This window comes from Babylonia areolata, chromosome 20, assembly GCF_041734735.1.
Source record: "Babylonia areolata isolate BAREFJ2019XMU chromosome 20, ASM4173473v1, whole genome shotgun sequence".
NCBI lineage: Eukaryota > Metazoa > Mollusca > Gastropoda > Neogastropoda > Buccinidae > Babylonia > Babylonia areolata.
The window spans coordinates 27,045,711-27,061,045 of NC_134895.1; the positions used below are offsets into that span (position 1 = coordinate 27,045,711).

The 15,335-nt window shown below is 41.7% G+C and overlaps 1 protein-coding gene across 2 annotated transcripts in view; it reads left to right on the plus strand.

The window, feature by feature from the left end:
* Window positions 1-121: 121 nt before the first annotated feature.
* LOC143295357 (trafficking protein particle complex subunit 12-like) overlaps window positions 122-15,335 on the plus strand; it is a 28,013-nt gene continuing 12,799 nt past the window's right edge. The window contains exons 1-10 of one of the 2 annotated variants that reach the window (XM_076607013.1): window positions 122-354; window positions 1,951-2,960; window positions 3,948-4,224; window positions 5,360-5,476; window positions 7,415-7,528; window positions 11,731-11,869; window positions 12,706-12,818; window positions 13,281-13,353; window positions 14,144-14,217; window positions 15,051-15,149. In XM_076607013.1, the coding sequence (XP_076463128.1) occupies window positions 1,963-2,960; window positions 3,948-4,224; window positions 5,360-5,476; window positions 7,415-7,528; window positions 11,731-11,869; window positions 12,706-12,818; window positions 13,281-13,353; window positions 14,144-14,217; window positions 15,051-15,149 (2,004 nt within the window). In that variant the 5' untranslated portion in view covers window positions 122-354; window positions 1,951-1,962. The remainder of the gene's footprint in view (window positions 355-1,950; window positions 2,961-3,947; window positions 4,225-5,359; window positions 5,477-7,414; window positions 7,529-11,730; window positions 11,870-12,705; window positions 12,819-13,280; window positions 13,354-14,143; window positions 14,218-15,050; window positions 15,150-15,335) is intronic. The other variant, XM_076607012.1, reaches the window with a different exon arrangement.

The following is a 15,335-nucleotide window of genomic DNA, read 5'->3' on the forward strand; positions in this document are numbered from 1 at the left end:
TATTGAAAATAGGAACGCACCTGAATTTACATTAGTCATATCAGATAGTAGCCTCATACTAGTTTATCGTGATGTCGTAAAGCCCACCCAAGTTTTCAGTGGCAAGGGAGATAACAATACATCATAAATAGTAATTTCCCGATCGCACGGTGTCGACGCCGTTTGGAAAAATCTTCCACAGAACAAATCAAACAATAAGCAGTTCTTTTATTATAGTCCTGTCTTCTGGATCCGAGAGATTCGAGTTTCGGATCTTTCTTTGCGAATTCCGAATACGATATTCAGCCTGCTCAGTACAAGACATTCACTGCAGTGTGCGATTCTGGAAGGGGTGTTTCACTGAGTTGTCTGTACGTAAGTTATGTTGTTCTTTCCTTCCCCGTCGGACCCACTGATGGTTATGTTGTACGTTTTAGATACTGGGTATTTTAATGTTTTCACAACCCCCTGAAATGCAAGATAAGCATTGATTTACTGAACGTTCACGCATGGACACAGGGACATGTGTAAAATGTATATTATATAATCAATGCACATGATTCACACACACACACACACATATAGCACACACACACACACACACACACACACATATATATATATATATATATGTTTGTGTGTGTGTGTGTGTGCAAAATTCAAGCACTCGAAAACCATCACAAACATACCCCCCCCACACACACACACAATCACGTACACATATCCGCACTCAGACACACACACATATGACCAAAAAATTATTGATATACATGTTCTATATATTCATGTATACATTCATTATTGAAACCTTCTAAGATTAGTAAGAGCGACCATATTTGGCCTCTTCTGAGACAACTCTACTGGCTGCCAATTCAGTCCAGGGATGAATTTGTATAAAGTCCCCACACATTGCTTTCATGCTTTCTCAGGTTCTTCATCAGTCTTTCTGATCTCCTCACTGTTTACAATCCTACAAAAATATTCATCATCAGACAGTCACATTTTCCAAGTTTCTTCTGTTATGACTAAGTTCTTTGGTCAAAGATCTTCCCATTTAGGAGGAACGTGACAGTATGGTTAAGATACTCATCTGCCAGTACAGAGTCCATGAGGGTCTAGGTTCTAATGCCGCTGTCACCTTTTCTCCCAAGTTTGACTGGAAAATCAAACTGAGTGTCTAGTCATTTGGAGGAGATGATAAACAAAGGTGTGCAGCATGCACTTGGCGCACTTAAAAACAAACCATGGCAATGAGCGAGTTGCCCTCTGGCAAAATTCTGTGGAAATCCACTCTGATATATACACAAATATTTATAAACATCTGTGCACTCAAGGTCTGACCAAGCATGTTGTGTTTTGCTACTGATTGCCTAGCAGATGTGGTGTAGCATGGATTTGTCTGAACTCAGTGATGCCTCCTTGAGAAACTGAAATTAAAACATAGGCCCTGCAATACATAGGTTTGTGAACATACACTGACAAGTTCATAAACAGCCTGGACACACTATTAGGTTTGTTCTCAATCAAAAAGAAATATATCTCTCATTTCTCTGGTATTGGTGGCATGTCCTATCTGATCCAATGACCAACACACGAGCACCACAAACAAGTCAGATTCACCATGCTGTACAAAATCAGAAATAGCCTGGCATGCATGAAATATACCAACCTAAGACTTGCATCCAGTAGTAGAATAAGCTGTCACTCTCAACAGTAACATTTCATGCAGCACTAAGCACAGGAAATTTTCTTTTCTTCCCCGGGAAAGTCAGACTGGAAGTGGAACACTCTTATCTGAAACAGTTGTGTTCTCCATGCTCTGTGCCTTCACCCTGAGAGCATAGACATCAACAGAGTCACACATTGAACACCACCAAAACCTCCTCCCTTCCCTTAACCTGTTATACCATCCTTATATTTCTTTTCAGTTTGTATATTATATTACTGTTGCCTCCCCAATCTGTTTTCCAGGTAACTGAAGAAATGGATGACAATACCCTGTATGAAGAAGAAAACCTGGCCCCTCCTGTGAACAGTTCAGCACTTGTCAACTCTCCCACCACTGACACACTGGACTCTGTGGCCCTGGAGCCATCTCCTTGTGATGAACAGGACCTGGTGGAAGAAGAATTGCTGCCCACTGACAGTGACACAGGAAATCAACCTAGTGATGACATCCCTGGTATTACAGAGAACCCTAAAGATACAGGCATTTCTCTCACTACAGCTGCCATTGATGTCAGCATTGACTTGAACAGCTCTGTGATCCCATCTGCTTCAGAATCACAGACAGACCAGAGTGTCATTGCTAATGCAGATGAAACCAGTGATCCTCATCCCCAATATGCAGCTGAGAGTCAGAACATAAGCAGCTATTTCTCAAATCATGGTGGTGGAGATGACTTTTTTGATTCTTTGGGAACTGGGGAGACTGAATCTAGCCCAGAAAGAGGTTTTGATGACACCGGCGAAGACATGACTACTGCTGAACGTCAGGAGGCAGATTCTGATGAGGATCATTTCCAGTCCTTGGCCCCAACAGAAAGCCAGGAAAACAAACCTGACAAAGATGTAAATGAAGACATAACACGTGTCATTCACAGAGAACACAAGATCTCACAGAGTGAACCAGAAACTGTTGCTTTTGAGGGAGTGGAAGAGAATGAAAAGGAAGCACCTGCCATATCTGAACTAACAGAATATGAGAAGGATGAATTTGAGTCCTTCACTGCTGGAGAAGGCAATGATGTAATACACCACACAGGACTTGTAGAGAGGTCTGATTCAATACCACAGGCTCATACAACCTGTGGAGAACAGCCAGTTCGTGAGGAAGAAATTGGTATCATGGTGCAGGGATTGTCAATTCAGGGTCCAAGTGTAGGAACAACCCCAACACAGATGTCACCACAGCACACACCAGTGCATCAGCCAGCTTTCTCACAACCCTCACCACAGAAGGGAACAACAGATCCTCCAAAGTAGGTGACAGTGTAATTTCAATAGATGTGTTGATATTATCACACACTCAACAGATTCAGTGGGTTTGGGGTTGTTGTTGTTGGTTGTTGTTGTTGTTGTTTTGTTGTTGTTGTTGTTGGGTTTTTTGGGGTTTTTTTTATGTTTAGTTTTTTTTAGTGCCTTTTCACACAAACATTTTTAGATGGATCTTATAATCATTTACCGTTTTCATATTATTTTCACATCTCAGTTGGAAGGTCAGTTCATTATAGTGTAGACAAATGTGTGTTTGTTTATGTGAGAGAGAGACTGCCTTGTACAGATGATTTTAATATTTATGAAATATCTGGTACTTGTTGTGGAGACAATACTCGAGTTGTAGCTCATGGATGTTAATTGCAGACAGTTACTTCATATCACAGCTTCAAATCATGTGAAGAGAATATGCAACTTTATAAGACAATTCTTTGACACTGTAGACACAGTCTAGATTGGGATACTTGGAAAATTTCCAGATATATAATTTCCACTGCTACCTTTGTGATGAACTCAACTGGCAGTCTGCAGGTTCAGCGGAGTTTGCATTTGAAATTCAGGTGAATGGACTTGTTATTTTGGCTGTAAAACGTTTGGCCACAGATAACTTATTTGGTTGCATACTGAACCCTTGTATTTAAAAAAAATTTTTTTATTTTTTATAAAACTCCCTTTAAAACTTGAATCTAGAAACACACGAATCTCCTTGAAATTAGTTTTGAATAGTCACTGCATCAGGGATTCCTGGAACTTCCAACTTGAGAATTGTGACTGCAGAATGCCATATTCCAGGCTAACCAACTTACCTTTTTTCTCATTTCTTTCTTTTTATATTTTCAAAACAAAATGGAGCTATATTACTTTGTAATTTTGTAAATTATATATATATATATATATATATATATATATATATATATATATAAAATTCATGATAAAGATGATTATTGATCACTATATTATGCTGTTTACAGGTTTGATCGGCAGCCGTCAGTGCCAGGCAGTCCATTCCATGCCCCAGACTCTGGCCCTCCATCCGGAGGCTTCCCCTCCTTTAGTGATGTAGCAGGCACAGATGACATATTTACTGCCAGTCTGTGTGTCAGTGATACTGACAGACGCTGTGATGCCTGGATTCCTTCAGATGCTACACGCCACATTCTCATTGCTAAGGCAACCAGCCCTCCTGGAACATTCAGTCCTGCAGTAGAACAGCTGAGCTGTCCTGGGGTACTCAACAGTGAACCTCAGGTGCTGACTCCATGTGTAGCTGATGAGAGTTTGGAATGTTGTTTCTTTTCTAAAAAAAAAATCTCTGTGTGTTTGTGTGTGTATGTGTGTGCACTAATTAAACCTCAAAGCAGAAAATGCATGCAGAAATAATGGTGAAGAAGTGTGTGTGTCAAGGTTATTGTCATACTATCCAAGATGAAAAAAGGAAAAGGCATTTTGTGACTTGATTTTGATTTCTTCTTGTCAGTGAGCATCGGTCAAGGTATCAACCATAACCACAAGATATGCAAGATATGGGGAGGGTGAACACATGAAAAACGAAACAGGGTGGGGAGGCAAGATTTACAGGACAAGACCAATGGTTACCTTTGAAATAAGGGTGTGAGGGACTAGGCAGCTTCAGGAGGGAGGCTATTCCAGCTTCTATTGGTTCAGGGGAGGATACTGTTGTTGCAGTAGTCTGGCAGATGTGGAATGTGTTCCAGGTCTTGGCAACTCGCACATGCTTCCTTACTGATGATTTTGTTCTGCATGATGATTCATGTTTCATGGCACTGGTCCTGAACAGGTTGTTGTTGACTTAGTTACTGTTATGCATAAAGGTAGTGAAAGTTCTGTATTGGACAGACACACCCAAAGATAAATGAACGAATCTCCTGCAGAACCAGCTCCTGTGATTCTCAGTCTTTTCAGCCAGGGAATGAGAGAAAGAAGATACTTGAGAAAGGAAATTCTTTGGTTTGGAAAAACAGCAACAGAAATCCAGTAAAAGAGGAAGAAAGAATTTTTGATGACTCTAAAGGGTGCTTACCTTGTCAGTAGGTCCTCCGTAAAGGAGATACAGTGTTACAGTGTTTGTAACCAAAGCAAGCGATGGTCATTTCATCCTGTGGGTACTCATCAGGCTTACAATCCCTGTGACTGCTTAGATTACATATACTTTTATTTCGTGTAATGAAATACATTTATATTTGGAGACCCGACAGATTTTTAAGTACTTAAAAAACAAAAACAAAAAAACAATGAAAATGTTTTATGATTTTTGTTTTGTTTTTGGTGGTATATATTTTAACGGAACCAGTTTCTTTGTTTTGGGGAATCATCTGCTTTATTAATAAAGGAGAATATTCAGTTTTAAGTATTGTCTTTTCAGGGGGACCCTGTGAGAGACCTTGTATACCGTTACATGGGAGAGCAAGAAGCAGTGAGACGACATGTTTTGACAGCTGACTCGGTATCCCAAGACTGCAGTGGCCTCCAGAAACTGGTGGTATGTGGTTCTGATTGCAACAAGGTTGACAACAGAATAAGAATTTTATTGTGGTGCCCTGAACATGTGGATGTATGTGCCTGTCCCAGATGCATCATGCTGATAAATTGTTCATTTGTTGGACGGAAGGATACAGTTTACAAATTCAGTGTTGGGTTATTTGCACTGTCTATGAATCTCAGAGCCAGCGTTCCTTGCTCTGTACCTGTAAATTTGCAGTTGAATATTTAATTGAATATTGCATAGCTGCATAAAAATGCAGTATTTTTTTGTGTTGAATGATATGGTAAATTAAGAAGCTGTTCAACTATTTCCCAGACTGTTTTATTACTTTTTGAAAATCAAATATATTGACTCAATAATTGATTTTAGCTCCAGTACTTATGTACTGTTAACATGAGGGGAATATCAAAAACAAAGACAAAATCAAAAGCTTTGTATTATTCATCTTTACTGATTGACTTTACTTTTCTGTGTTTTGTCTTCTTTCATAATTTAGTAATTATTTCATCCAGAAATTGTAGATCAGACATAATAATCATGGTTGCAGTTTTTACGATATTTTTAACTCCTTGTTAAAGGATGGATTCTTGCTCAGTTTTTTAGGTGTAAGAACCAATTTTCTTGCTTATGAAGGCATTTTGAAAGCAATATGAAATTACTGCCAAAAATTAGATGTAGTTCTGACTAACAGATATAAACTTTTAGATAGCAAAATTTGGTTATGCATTACATATACAGAAAGGAAACAAATGTGTGCATGTAATGAGAACAAAACCAGTCAAGCTACAGTTATGAAATGGAATAACTTATTTGACAATCTCAGCTGAAAACAGATTTTTTCTCATTGTCATAAGGTTTTTCCAGATGTACAACTGAGATGGTTTCAAACTAGGCTTTTGTACAGATTACCACCAACTCAAAGCGATAATTGCATAGATTAACTGAGTTTCCTATTTGTAATTTTTGTGAGCAAGATGAGCAGTCAGTTGCTCACTTGTGGTATGATTATAATGTTGTCCGCATGTTTTGGATAGGGTCTTGTGTGCAGCACACACTTGGCGCACTGAAAAAGAACCCATGGCAACAAGAGTTTTGTCCTCTGGCAAAATTATGTAAAAAGAAACCCACTCTGATAGGTGCACAAATATATAACTATAAGCATGCACTCAAGGCCTGACATACGCGTTGGGTTATGCTGCTGTCAGGCATCTGCCTAGCAGATGTGGTGTAGCATATATGAATTTGTCCAAACACATTGACGCCTCCTTCAGAAACTGAAACTGAAACTACAGTGTGTATTTACCAACAGTTGAGGCACTTGCTTAAGTACAGTAAGACTTTTCCTTTCATCTTCATTTTTTGTGAACATCTGTTTGCATGAAATTAGCATGAAATGGTGAGACTCAGATAAATAGGTTGAGGTGGAAGGGTGGGTGGGGGGTGGTTGGAGGTGGATGGTTGATAAGGGAGCATGTGAGAGAAGTGGATCATGGAGTCAGGGGATGGAAAGTTAAAGCATACTTCTCTGTGGAGTGTTTATGGTGATGATGAAGTAAGTGTGTGTGTCTTTTGCTTATCTGTTTCAGTTTTGATGTTTTTTTCTTGTTTGAAAGTATGTATTTTTATAATGAAAATGTTTTTTTTTTAAAAAGAAAAAAAAGTGGTCATTATAAAAAGAAAGAAAATAATAGCAAATGTTTGATTCAGCTTCCCACCCACCCTCCCCCCAATGGACCCCTGCACCTGTTCCCCTGCCATTTAGGCATATATTTCAATATTATTCTTTTGAATGTCTTAACTTTCAGGGTCTTGCCCTCTTACCCCCTCATAAGGCATTGCCTGATGAAGACCCTATCCCCTCACCCTTTCTCTTTGCCTGTTTCAGTAAATTTCAAAATCTTAGAATCTCTGGTCATTATCCATTGTTTCTTCCAGGATAGTGGGTGTCTGCGAGCTGCAGTGGATTTGACAGGGCGACTGTTGGTCAGTGGAGGTCAAGGGGAGACAAACATGGGACAACCCACTGAGCATTCCCCTGATATGCTGCAGGTTGGTACTTCAGTAGCAAGACATTGTACTTTGACCAGAAACATGCAAAAAAGCTATACATAAAATAAAAAGAAAAAAAGTTTGTGTGTCATCTCTTATGGGCAAATGTTTATCTGTATGAAATCAGTAACCAGCTGATCCTCATCAACAGTCCAAAAGATCCACCAACGTGCTACTCACGAGCATGGAGGACCACAAGCACTCCTGACCTGGCCTTCGCGACAGACGACATCCATAGCATTGCCCAAAGGGAGGTGTTGCCCCAGCTTGGAGGCAGCGACCACAGGCCAGTGATCATCACAGTACAGAGACATTTTGAAACCCATCCCACCAGGCTCCCAGCAAGCTGGAATTATAAGAAGACAAACTGGGACCTTTTCAAGCACGAGGTAGACAGGAGGACTTCTGCGCTGACACTGTCGCACCAAGACATCAACGAAAATGCCAAGAATTTTAATAAGGCAGTATTAGACGCGGCGCAGGCAGCTGTTCCATGAGGCAAACGCAGGAACTACCGTCCCTACTGGACACCTGAGCTTGACAACCTGCACAAGACCCTCAGTGAAGCCAGGGACACTATGGAGAGCTCCCCCACTGATAAAAATGTAGAGACACACAACAGAGCGAAAGCTGCGTTCATAAAGGAAAAGCTGCAAGCAACACGCAAGAGTTGGCAAGACAAGACATCCTCCCTGAACATGGAGACAGACATGTAGGGGCTTTGGAAGCTGACAAAGAAACTGAATGATGACAACCCCAGCAGAGGCAAAACCGTCATCGAGCAGGACAACCAGCTGAAAACAGGAAAGGCCGCAGCCAACACCTTTACGGAACTATACCGAGAGGAGAGGGTGATCCACATGTCCAGACAGCGCATCAAGCAGGTACGAGAGGAAACCACAAAACTTATGACATCAGACCCACATGGCATAGATGACAGCTGTACGAGCGAACCACTAACCATGAAGGAGCTGAAACAAGGCATTCACAAGCTGAAGCCCAAGAAAGCTCCGGGGCCTGATGGTGTCACTGGCAACATGCTGAAGCACCTGGGACCAGCATCCAGAACAGTGCTGCTTCAGATCTTCAATTACAGCTGGACAGCAGGAGTTGTGCCTTCCATCTGGAAAGAGGCAGAGATCATCCCGATCCCAAAGAAGGGAAAGAACAAGAAGGACCCCCACAGCTACAGACCAATCAGCCTTCTGAGCTGTGTCGGCAAGCTGCTGGAAAGGATGGTCAACCACTGCCTCACCTTCCTCCTGGAAACACAGAACATCCTTTCACCTACCCAGACCGGCTACAGAAAATTCCGAAACACAGAAGATCAACTAGCCCTCCTTGTCCAGGGCATCGAAAACTCTTTTCAGGAGAAGAAGAAGACACTGGCCGTGTTTTTTGACCTGTCGAGAGTGTTTGACAAAGTGTGGAAGGAGGGCCTCATCCTGAAACTTCTCCAAGCCGGCGTACGTAGCAAGATGTACATGTGGATCCAACACTACCTCTTCGGCAGGACCGCAAGGGTCAAACTAGATGGCTTCCACAGCAGAAAGGTCAAGCTACGTGAGGGTGTCCCCCAGGGAGGAGTGCTTTCCCCAACATTGTTTCTGTTGTATATCAACGACATCAGAGACAACATCACGAAGCACGTCTTCAACAGTCTGCACGCAGACGACCTGGCAGTATGGACATCCGCTGAACACACCAGCATGGCCTCCTACCGGCTTCAGGAAGTCGTCAGCAATATCGCTACATGGACAGAAGACTGGGGTCTTGAGCTCAACACCACAAAAACCAACGCAACACTTTTCTCTCTCTCCACCGCCAACGAGCAAGTCAAGCTGAAGCTCCAGGGACAGGTCTTGCCCCAGACGAATATACCAACATTCCTTGGTGTCAGGTTGGACACCCGCCTGACCTGGAGGCCCCAGATTGAGGAGATGGAGAGGAGAGGCATCGGCAAGCTAGCCCTGCTGAAGAAGCTGGCCGGGACGACTTGGGGAGCAGACAGCAGGCTTCTCGCCAGGGTCTACATGGGAGCGGTCAGACCCACCATGGAGTACGCCTCAACCTCGTGGGGCACAGCCTCCAAGACCAACAAGAGCCAGCTCGACAAAGTCCAAAATATGGGACTACGCCTCATACTTGGAGCCATGAGGTCCACGCCGATCCATGACATGGAGAAAACTGCTAACGTTGAGCCCCTGGAGAGAAGACGCGACCTGAAAGTCCTGATGCAGGGAGAGAAGCTCAGAAGACTGCCCTCACATCACCTACACCACAGACTGGAGCAGCCCACCAAGAACCGTCTCAAACGTCAGAGCCTCAACCACCAGTATAAAGCACTCAGAGCACAGCACAGCGATGTTCTGGCAGCAAAAGGGGAGTCTTGCACTGACCTTGCCTTGCCTGACTGGAGGCTTGACCAAGAGATAGAGGCCACCATCAGCCTTAGAGTTCCTGGCATCACCACCAAAGACCAGCAACCAGCTACTCTCAAGATCCTGACTCTGGCCATGATAGAGGAGTCCTACCCAGCCAGCTCCTGGACCCATGTATACACGGACGGATCAGCGGAGGAAGCCACACACAACAGAGGCAGTGGTGTCTACGTCAGATTTCCCGATGGAGAGCACAGCAGCATCGCACTCCCTGGAGGAAAGCTCTGTTCCAATTTCAGAGCTGAAGTCCTGGCCATCAAAACAGCAGCAGAATTCCTCTCCTCCTGTGGAAAGCCCCTTGGCAGCATCTCCATCTTCACTGACTCCATGTCAACACTCCAGGCCCTTGACTCCCCTGATCCTGGTCCACTGATCCAGTCCCTTAAGGCCTCCCTTACAACCCTTACCCAAACAGCCCCAACGACCCTCCAGTGGGTGCCTGCACATGTAGGCCTCCCAGGCAACAAGCATGCAGACCACCTCGCTAAGGAAGGAAGCCAGCTCACACAGCCAACCATTCCTGCCACGTATGAGGAAGCAAAAACTCTCCTCCGCAGCAGATTCCGAAGAGGCTGGGTCACCCTGAACGGAGGCTACCAGGCACACCAAGATCCCATCAGGACACTGGAAAGAAGACACCAGACTACCATCTACCGCCTTCGCACAGGACACTGCGGCCTCTGACCACACCTGAAGAGGATTGGAGTGGCAGCCACATCCCTATGTGATTACGGCCAGGCTGACCAGACCCCATCCCATATTCTCCAAGACTGCCCCCTGTATGAGAAGATGCGGCAGCAGTCCTGGCCTGGGGGTGCTGACCTCAACACCAAGCTCTGGGGGACGGCAGCCGATCTTCACCGGATGTCCGAGTTTGTGGCATCCCTCGGACTTCGACCCTGACTGTGTAGCTGTCGAACGCAAAGAAGAAGAGGAGGAGATCTGTATGAAAATTTGTTGGACAAGAGTTTTGTCAAGTTTTCTGGTGCTAATTTATTTTTCAGGATAATAAGAGCAAAACTAAAAACAGTATATTTATTTTGTGCTTTTTCATTGTTAAAAAACAAAATAAAAAAACTCACTCACACAGACCATTCATTATGAATTAAGCAACTTTCTGTGTTCAGCATAACAAGACCATAAAGAATGTAGTAAATTTATGTTCAAAATAACTCATGCCCTTCATAAAATTGTTTCCAAACAATACAAGCCATTTAAAATATTGTTTCCAACAATCTGCATTCAGACAGGGGTTTACAGAATCAAATAAATAAATTGGGAAGTGAAAATAGAATGCCACTCTGAACTTTTGATATTCAATAGCAAAATGATAATGGTAAAGAACATCAGCACATTGATTCCATATGTTATTGAGAAGCTTAGCACTGTACAATGCATATAACTGTACCAATTTCTGCACAAATTTATTATATTCCATAGTTATTTTAAACACATACTTGTCAACCTCCTCATGACTGTTTGAGATCTTTTATGAATATTATTCTATAGTGTTGGCTTTTCTTTTTTTTTATTCTACATTTGTATACAAAGAATTTTGCAATTGGTAAAATATATGTGATAAGCATCCATCAGATTGTTTTGTTGTCGTATCCAAAAAGTACCAATGCATGATTGTGATAAAATATATTACAGTTTAAACACTTTTCTTTAAAATATTTTACAGCATACAAAAATTTTGTACCTGAGTGCACCACCATGAGTAAGCATTGATAAAGGACTGTCATTTTCTCTTCCTTGCAGTTGTGGTTCTGCCGCTTTGCTCTGATGGTGAAGCTGCGGCTGTATGAAATGGCAGAGTGTGAAATGAGGGCCTTCCAGAACTTGGACACACCAGACCTGTACTTTGAGTTCTACCCTCAGCAGTACCCAGGCCGCAGAGGTCAGTTGGTGGTGATGAGTGAGGGTGGTCATGCTGCCACTCCACAGTTCAGGTCATCAAGGGCTGCAGATTGCTGAAAAATCTTGGGGGTCCTGGGGACTCCTTTACCATAATTCTAGGGGGTCCCTGAACCTTTAGAGAGTCACTTGGGCTAATGCTGCACATTTGAATCAAATCTGCATTGCCATACACAAAAGCAGGTGTACTTTGCATTAATGATGGTATAAGTGTATGGGCCAAGAAGGGGTTAAGGGAAACAACTTAATTCACAGCAGTTCATCTTGATGTCAGACTGAAGTTCTGATACAGGATTTTCACTCTTTTTATATGTTACCGCTACATATTTTCACTCTTTTTACATGTTTATTCTACTAATTTTTATAACATCCCATGGACCCACTCAATGAACATGCAGTGTGGCCTTTACATTTAAGGTATTCTGCAGAATAAACACTTCTTCAGAGCAGATATCCATCCATTCAAAGTCTTTCAAGGCAAAATTTTGACGTGATATCAGAATGATTTGTGTTTAGTTGTTGAAACAAAAATACTTGACAGATATGTTTTATTGCAACATGTTTCAGATTTCATTCCATTTATTGCTTTGCTATATTTTTGTTTCTTTTGTTTATGATAATATTTTTTATAACATCATGTCATCAAATGACAGCTTATTGTAGAGAATGCTTTACAATACTCTGCCTACCTTTTCTTGTGGAACTTTGCTTTTTTTTTTATTGAAATGTGTATTGACTTACTCATTTATTGTTTTGCAAGTGCTATATTAACTGTGCTGGGCAATAACTGATGTGCTGATACAGCTGATCTGTATGCAGGATCCATGGTGTGCTTTGCAATGCGAATGCTGCATGCAGAGCTGCCTCACCTGAATGGTCGTAGTCAGGAAACACTGGATCGTCTTTACTACATGCTGGCTGTTGTCAGAAAGGTAATATCTTTATCTCTTCCAGACCCCCAACAAAAACATTGCTTGTGCACCCCACCAGGGGCCCTTTAAGTGGCCTCTGGTGCCTGGCTTCAGTAAACTTTTTTTTTCAGTTCCTCTCACACCCCTGAACAATTGTGTTTTTGATGACAGTGTGGGAGTGACAAACTATAGCATGGGAGCTACAACCTCTGATGGAGAATGTACCTGGTTCTGAGACTGGATTTTTTTAACCAGGTTAAAAACTGATGGATTTTATTTTAATGCAAAAATGATTCATACACTACAAAATCTGACGTAAGACTTCACTGTTTTTGAAGGGCAGTTCCAGTGTCCTCTTACATGGTCTCTACTTACTTCCACCTTCCAATTCCAGCTTATTACTGATGGAAAGACATGTTCTGACCTTTTGATTTCTTGATTTACTTGTGACCACATGAGCAAGTTTCCTGAACTGTGTTGCAGGTGATCACAAATCTGGACAGTGATTTGTGTGAGGATGGCAGTGCTGGACATCTTTCCCTGGACTGCAGAAAATGTAAACCAGTAACTAAGGCATCTGTTTGTAGTATAAATGATATGATGGTGTTATGGACATCCGAGGCAGGAAATACGAGCCAATGTTTGAGACATCTGTGTAGAGACTTCAGTCAGGTGCATTCAGTTACACACATTTGGGCTTACACACATATACATAGGGTTTAGAAAAAGGGAGGAGAGGAGATAGAAATTTCTCAATATGTTTTTTTTTTATTTCTTGTTTTAGGTATTAGGTTGTTTATGCCAAAAAAAGATGTTGACTTTACTATGACATTGAAGGTTTTTAATCTTTATTTCAGTTAAAGTTGAGGTGGTTTAGCTTGCTGTCAAAATATTAATTTTACTGTTGTAATTTGACTTCTTTTTTTTTCTTACCTTATTTGCTTAAACTTTTATTGTGTAGTTTTACCATTTGTTTTTTTTTATATAAACTTCCTCATCATACTTGTTAATATTGTGCAAGTGCATATGTGCCAAATATGTGCGTGGATGCCTGCATACAACTCTGTGTGTGTGTGTGTGTGTGTGTGTGTGTTTTGAATAGTGGAAAGGTGATGTTACATCGGGCTAGGTTTGCTGTCACTGTTGTGTGTGTTCTTGTTAGATATATATATATATGTTGTATGCCATGTTTTAATATTTTGCTGTTGTGCATGTATCACAGACTTCAACACACTTGATTTATGTTATAGAGAATTAAAAGTTGTTCTGATTCTGATTCTGATATGACCTTTTTGGTGACCCAGGATGTGATATGTAATGAGCTGCCCCATGCTGTGTGTGTGCAGTGTCCAAAGACCTGTGGTTGGAACGGGAGCAACAGGTGCTGTACAACATCGCCAGCACCCTTCTATCTGTACGGGTAAGTCAGCTTGTGCCTGTCTTGGACACTGGTGCTCATGTCATGTGTGGTAGAGATGAACGAAAAAAGATAGTTTTCTCTCTTTCTGTGTGGTTTTGCAATATGGAAACATGCTCTGCTTGGGGAGAGTGGCCTGACTTCCATTCAGAGAAATCTGTTGTGACGAAAAAGTAATACAATGCAATAGATTACAATACAGTCAGTGGAGACAAAAAAAGGAAAGACATAATAAAATAAATAGCATCAACAACACACTCAAAGTAACAAAACACACACACACACACACACACACACAGAGAAAAGCAGAAAAACACTGAACAGTACAAACATTGAATTTAGATCTTGTGGAAGAGGAAGATCTGCACTGATGAGAATGGCCACAGATTACTGCACTACTGTGTGGGATAAACAGTTTGATCTCCATCGCTGCTTTGATTCTGCTCAAGTAAAACTGTTGCTTTGATTCTGCTCAAGTAAAACTCTATTGCTTTGATACTGCTAATGTAAGACTGTTGCTTTGATTAACTGTGTTGCTTTGATACTGTTCAAGTAAAACTGTGTTGCTTTGATACTGCTCAGGTAAAACTGTGTTGCTTTGATTCTGCTCAAGTAAAACTGTGTCACTTTGATTCTGCTCAAGTTAAATTGTATTGCTTTGATACTGCTCAAGTAAAATTGTTGCTTTGATTCTGTTGAAGTAAAACTGTATTCCTTTGATACTGCTAATGTGAAGACTCTGTTGCTTTGATTCTGCTAATATAAAACTGTATTGTTTTGATTTTTCTAATGTAAGACAGTGTTGAGCTCTGGTGGGGTTGCTTTCTGTATTGCAGGATTACCAGGCTGCCCTGGCTGTGTACAACACTCTGCTGGACAAAGATGTTGCCAAAAGGGCCCAGTTGCTTACCGGGATAAGCCGCATACATTTGCAGGTGAGTCTGTGGTCAGGTTATCAGGTGCATGAAGTCACAGGTAAATGACATGCTCATGTGAATGCTTCCTTTTATCTCTAACAGATGTACAATGGTAACAAGAGTGTCACAGGTTGGAATGTGGGATATCACAAGTTCTGGTCCAGAAATGTCATCCCTTACTTGGAAAGTTATCATTTTTATTAT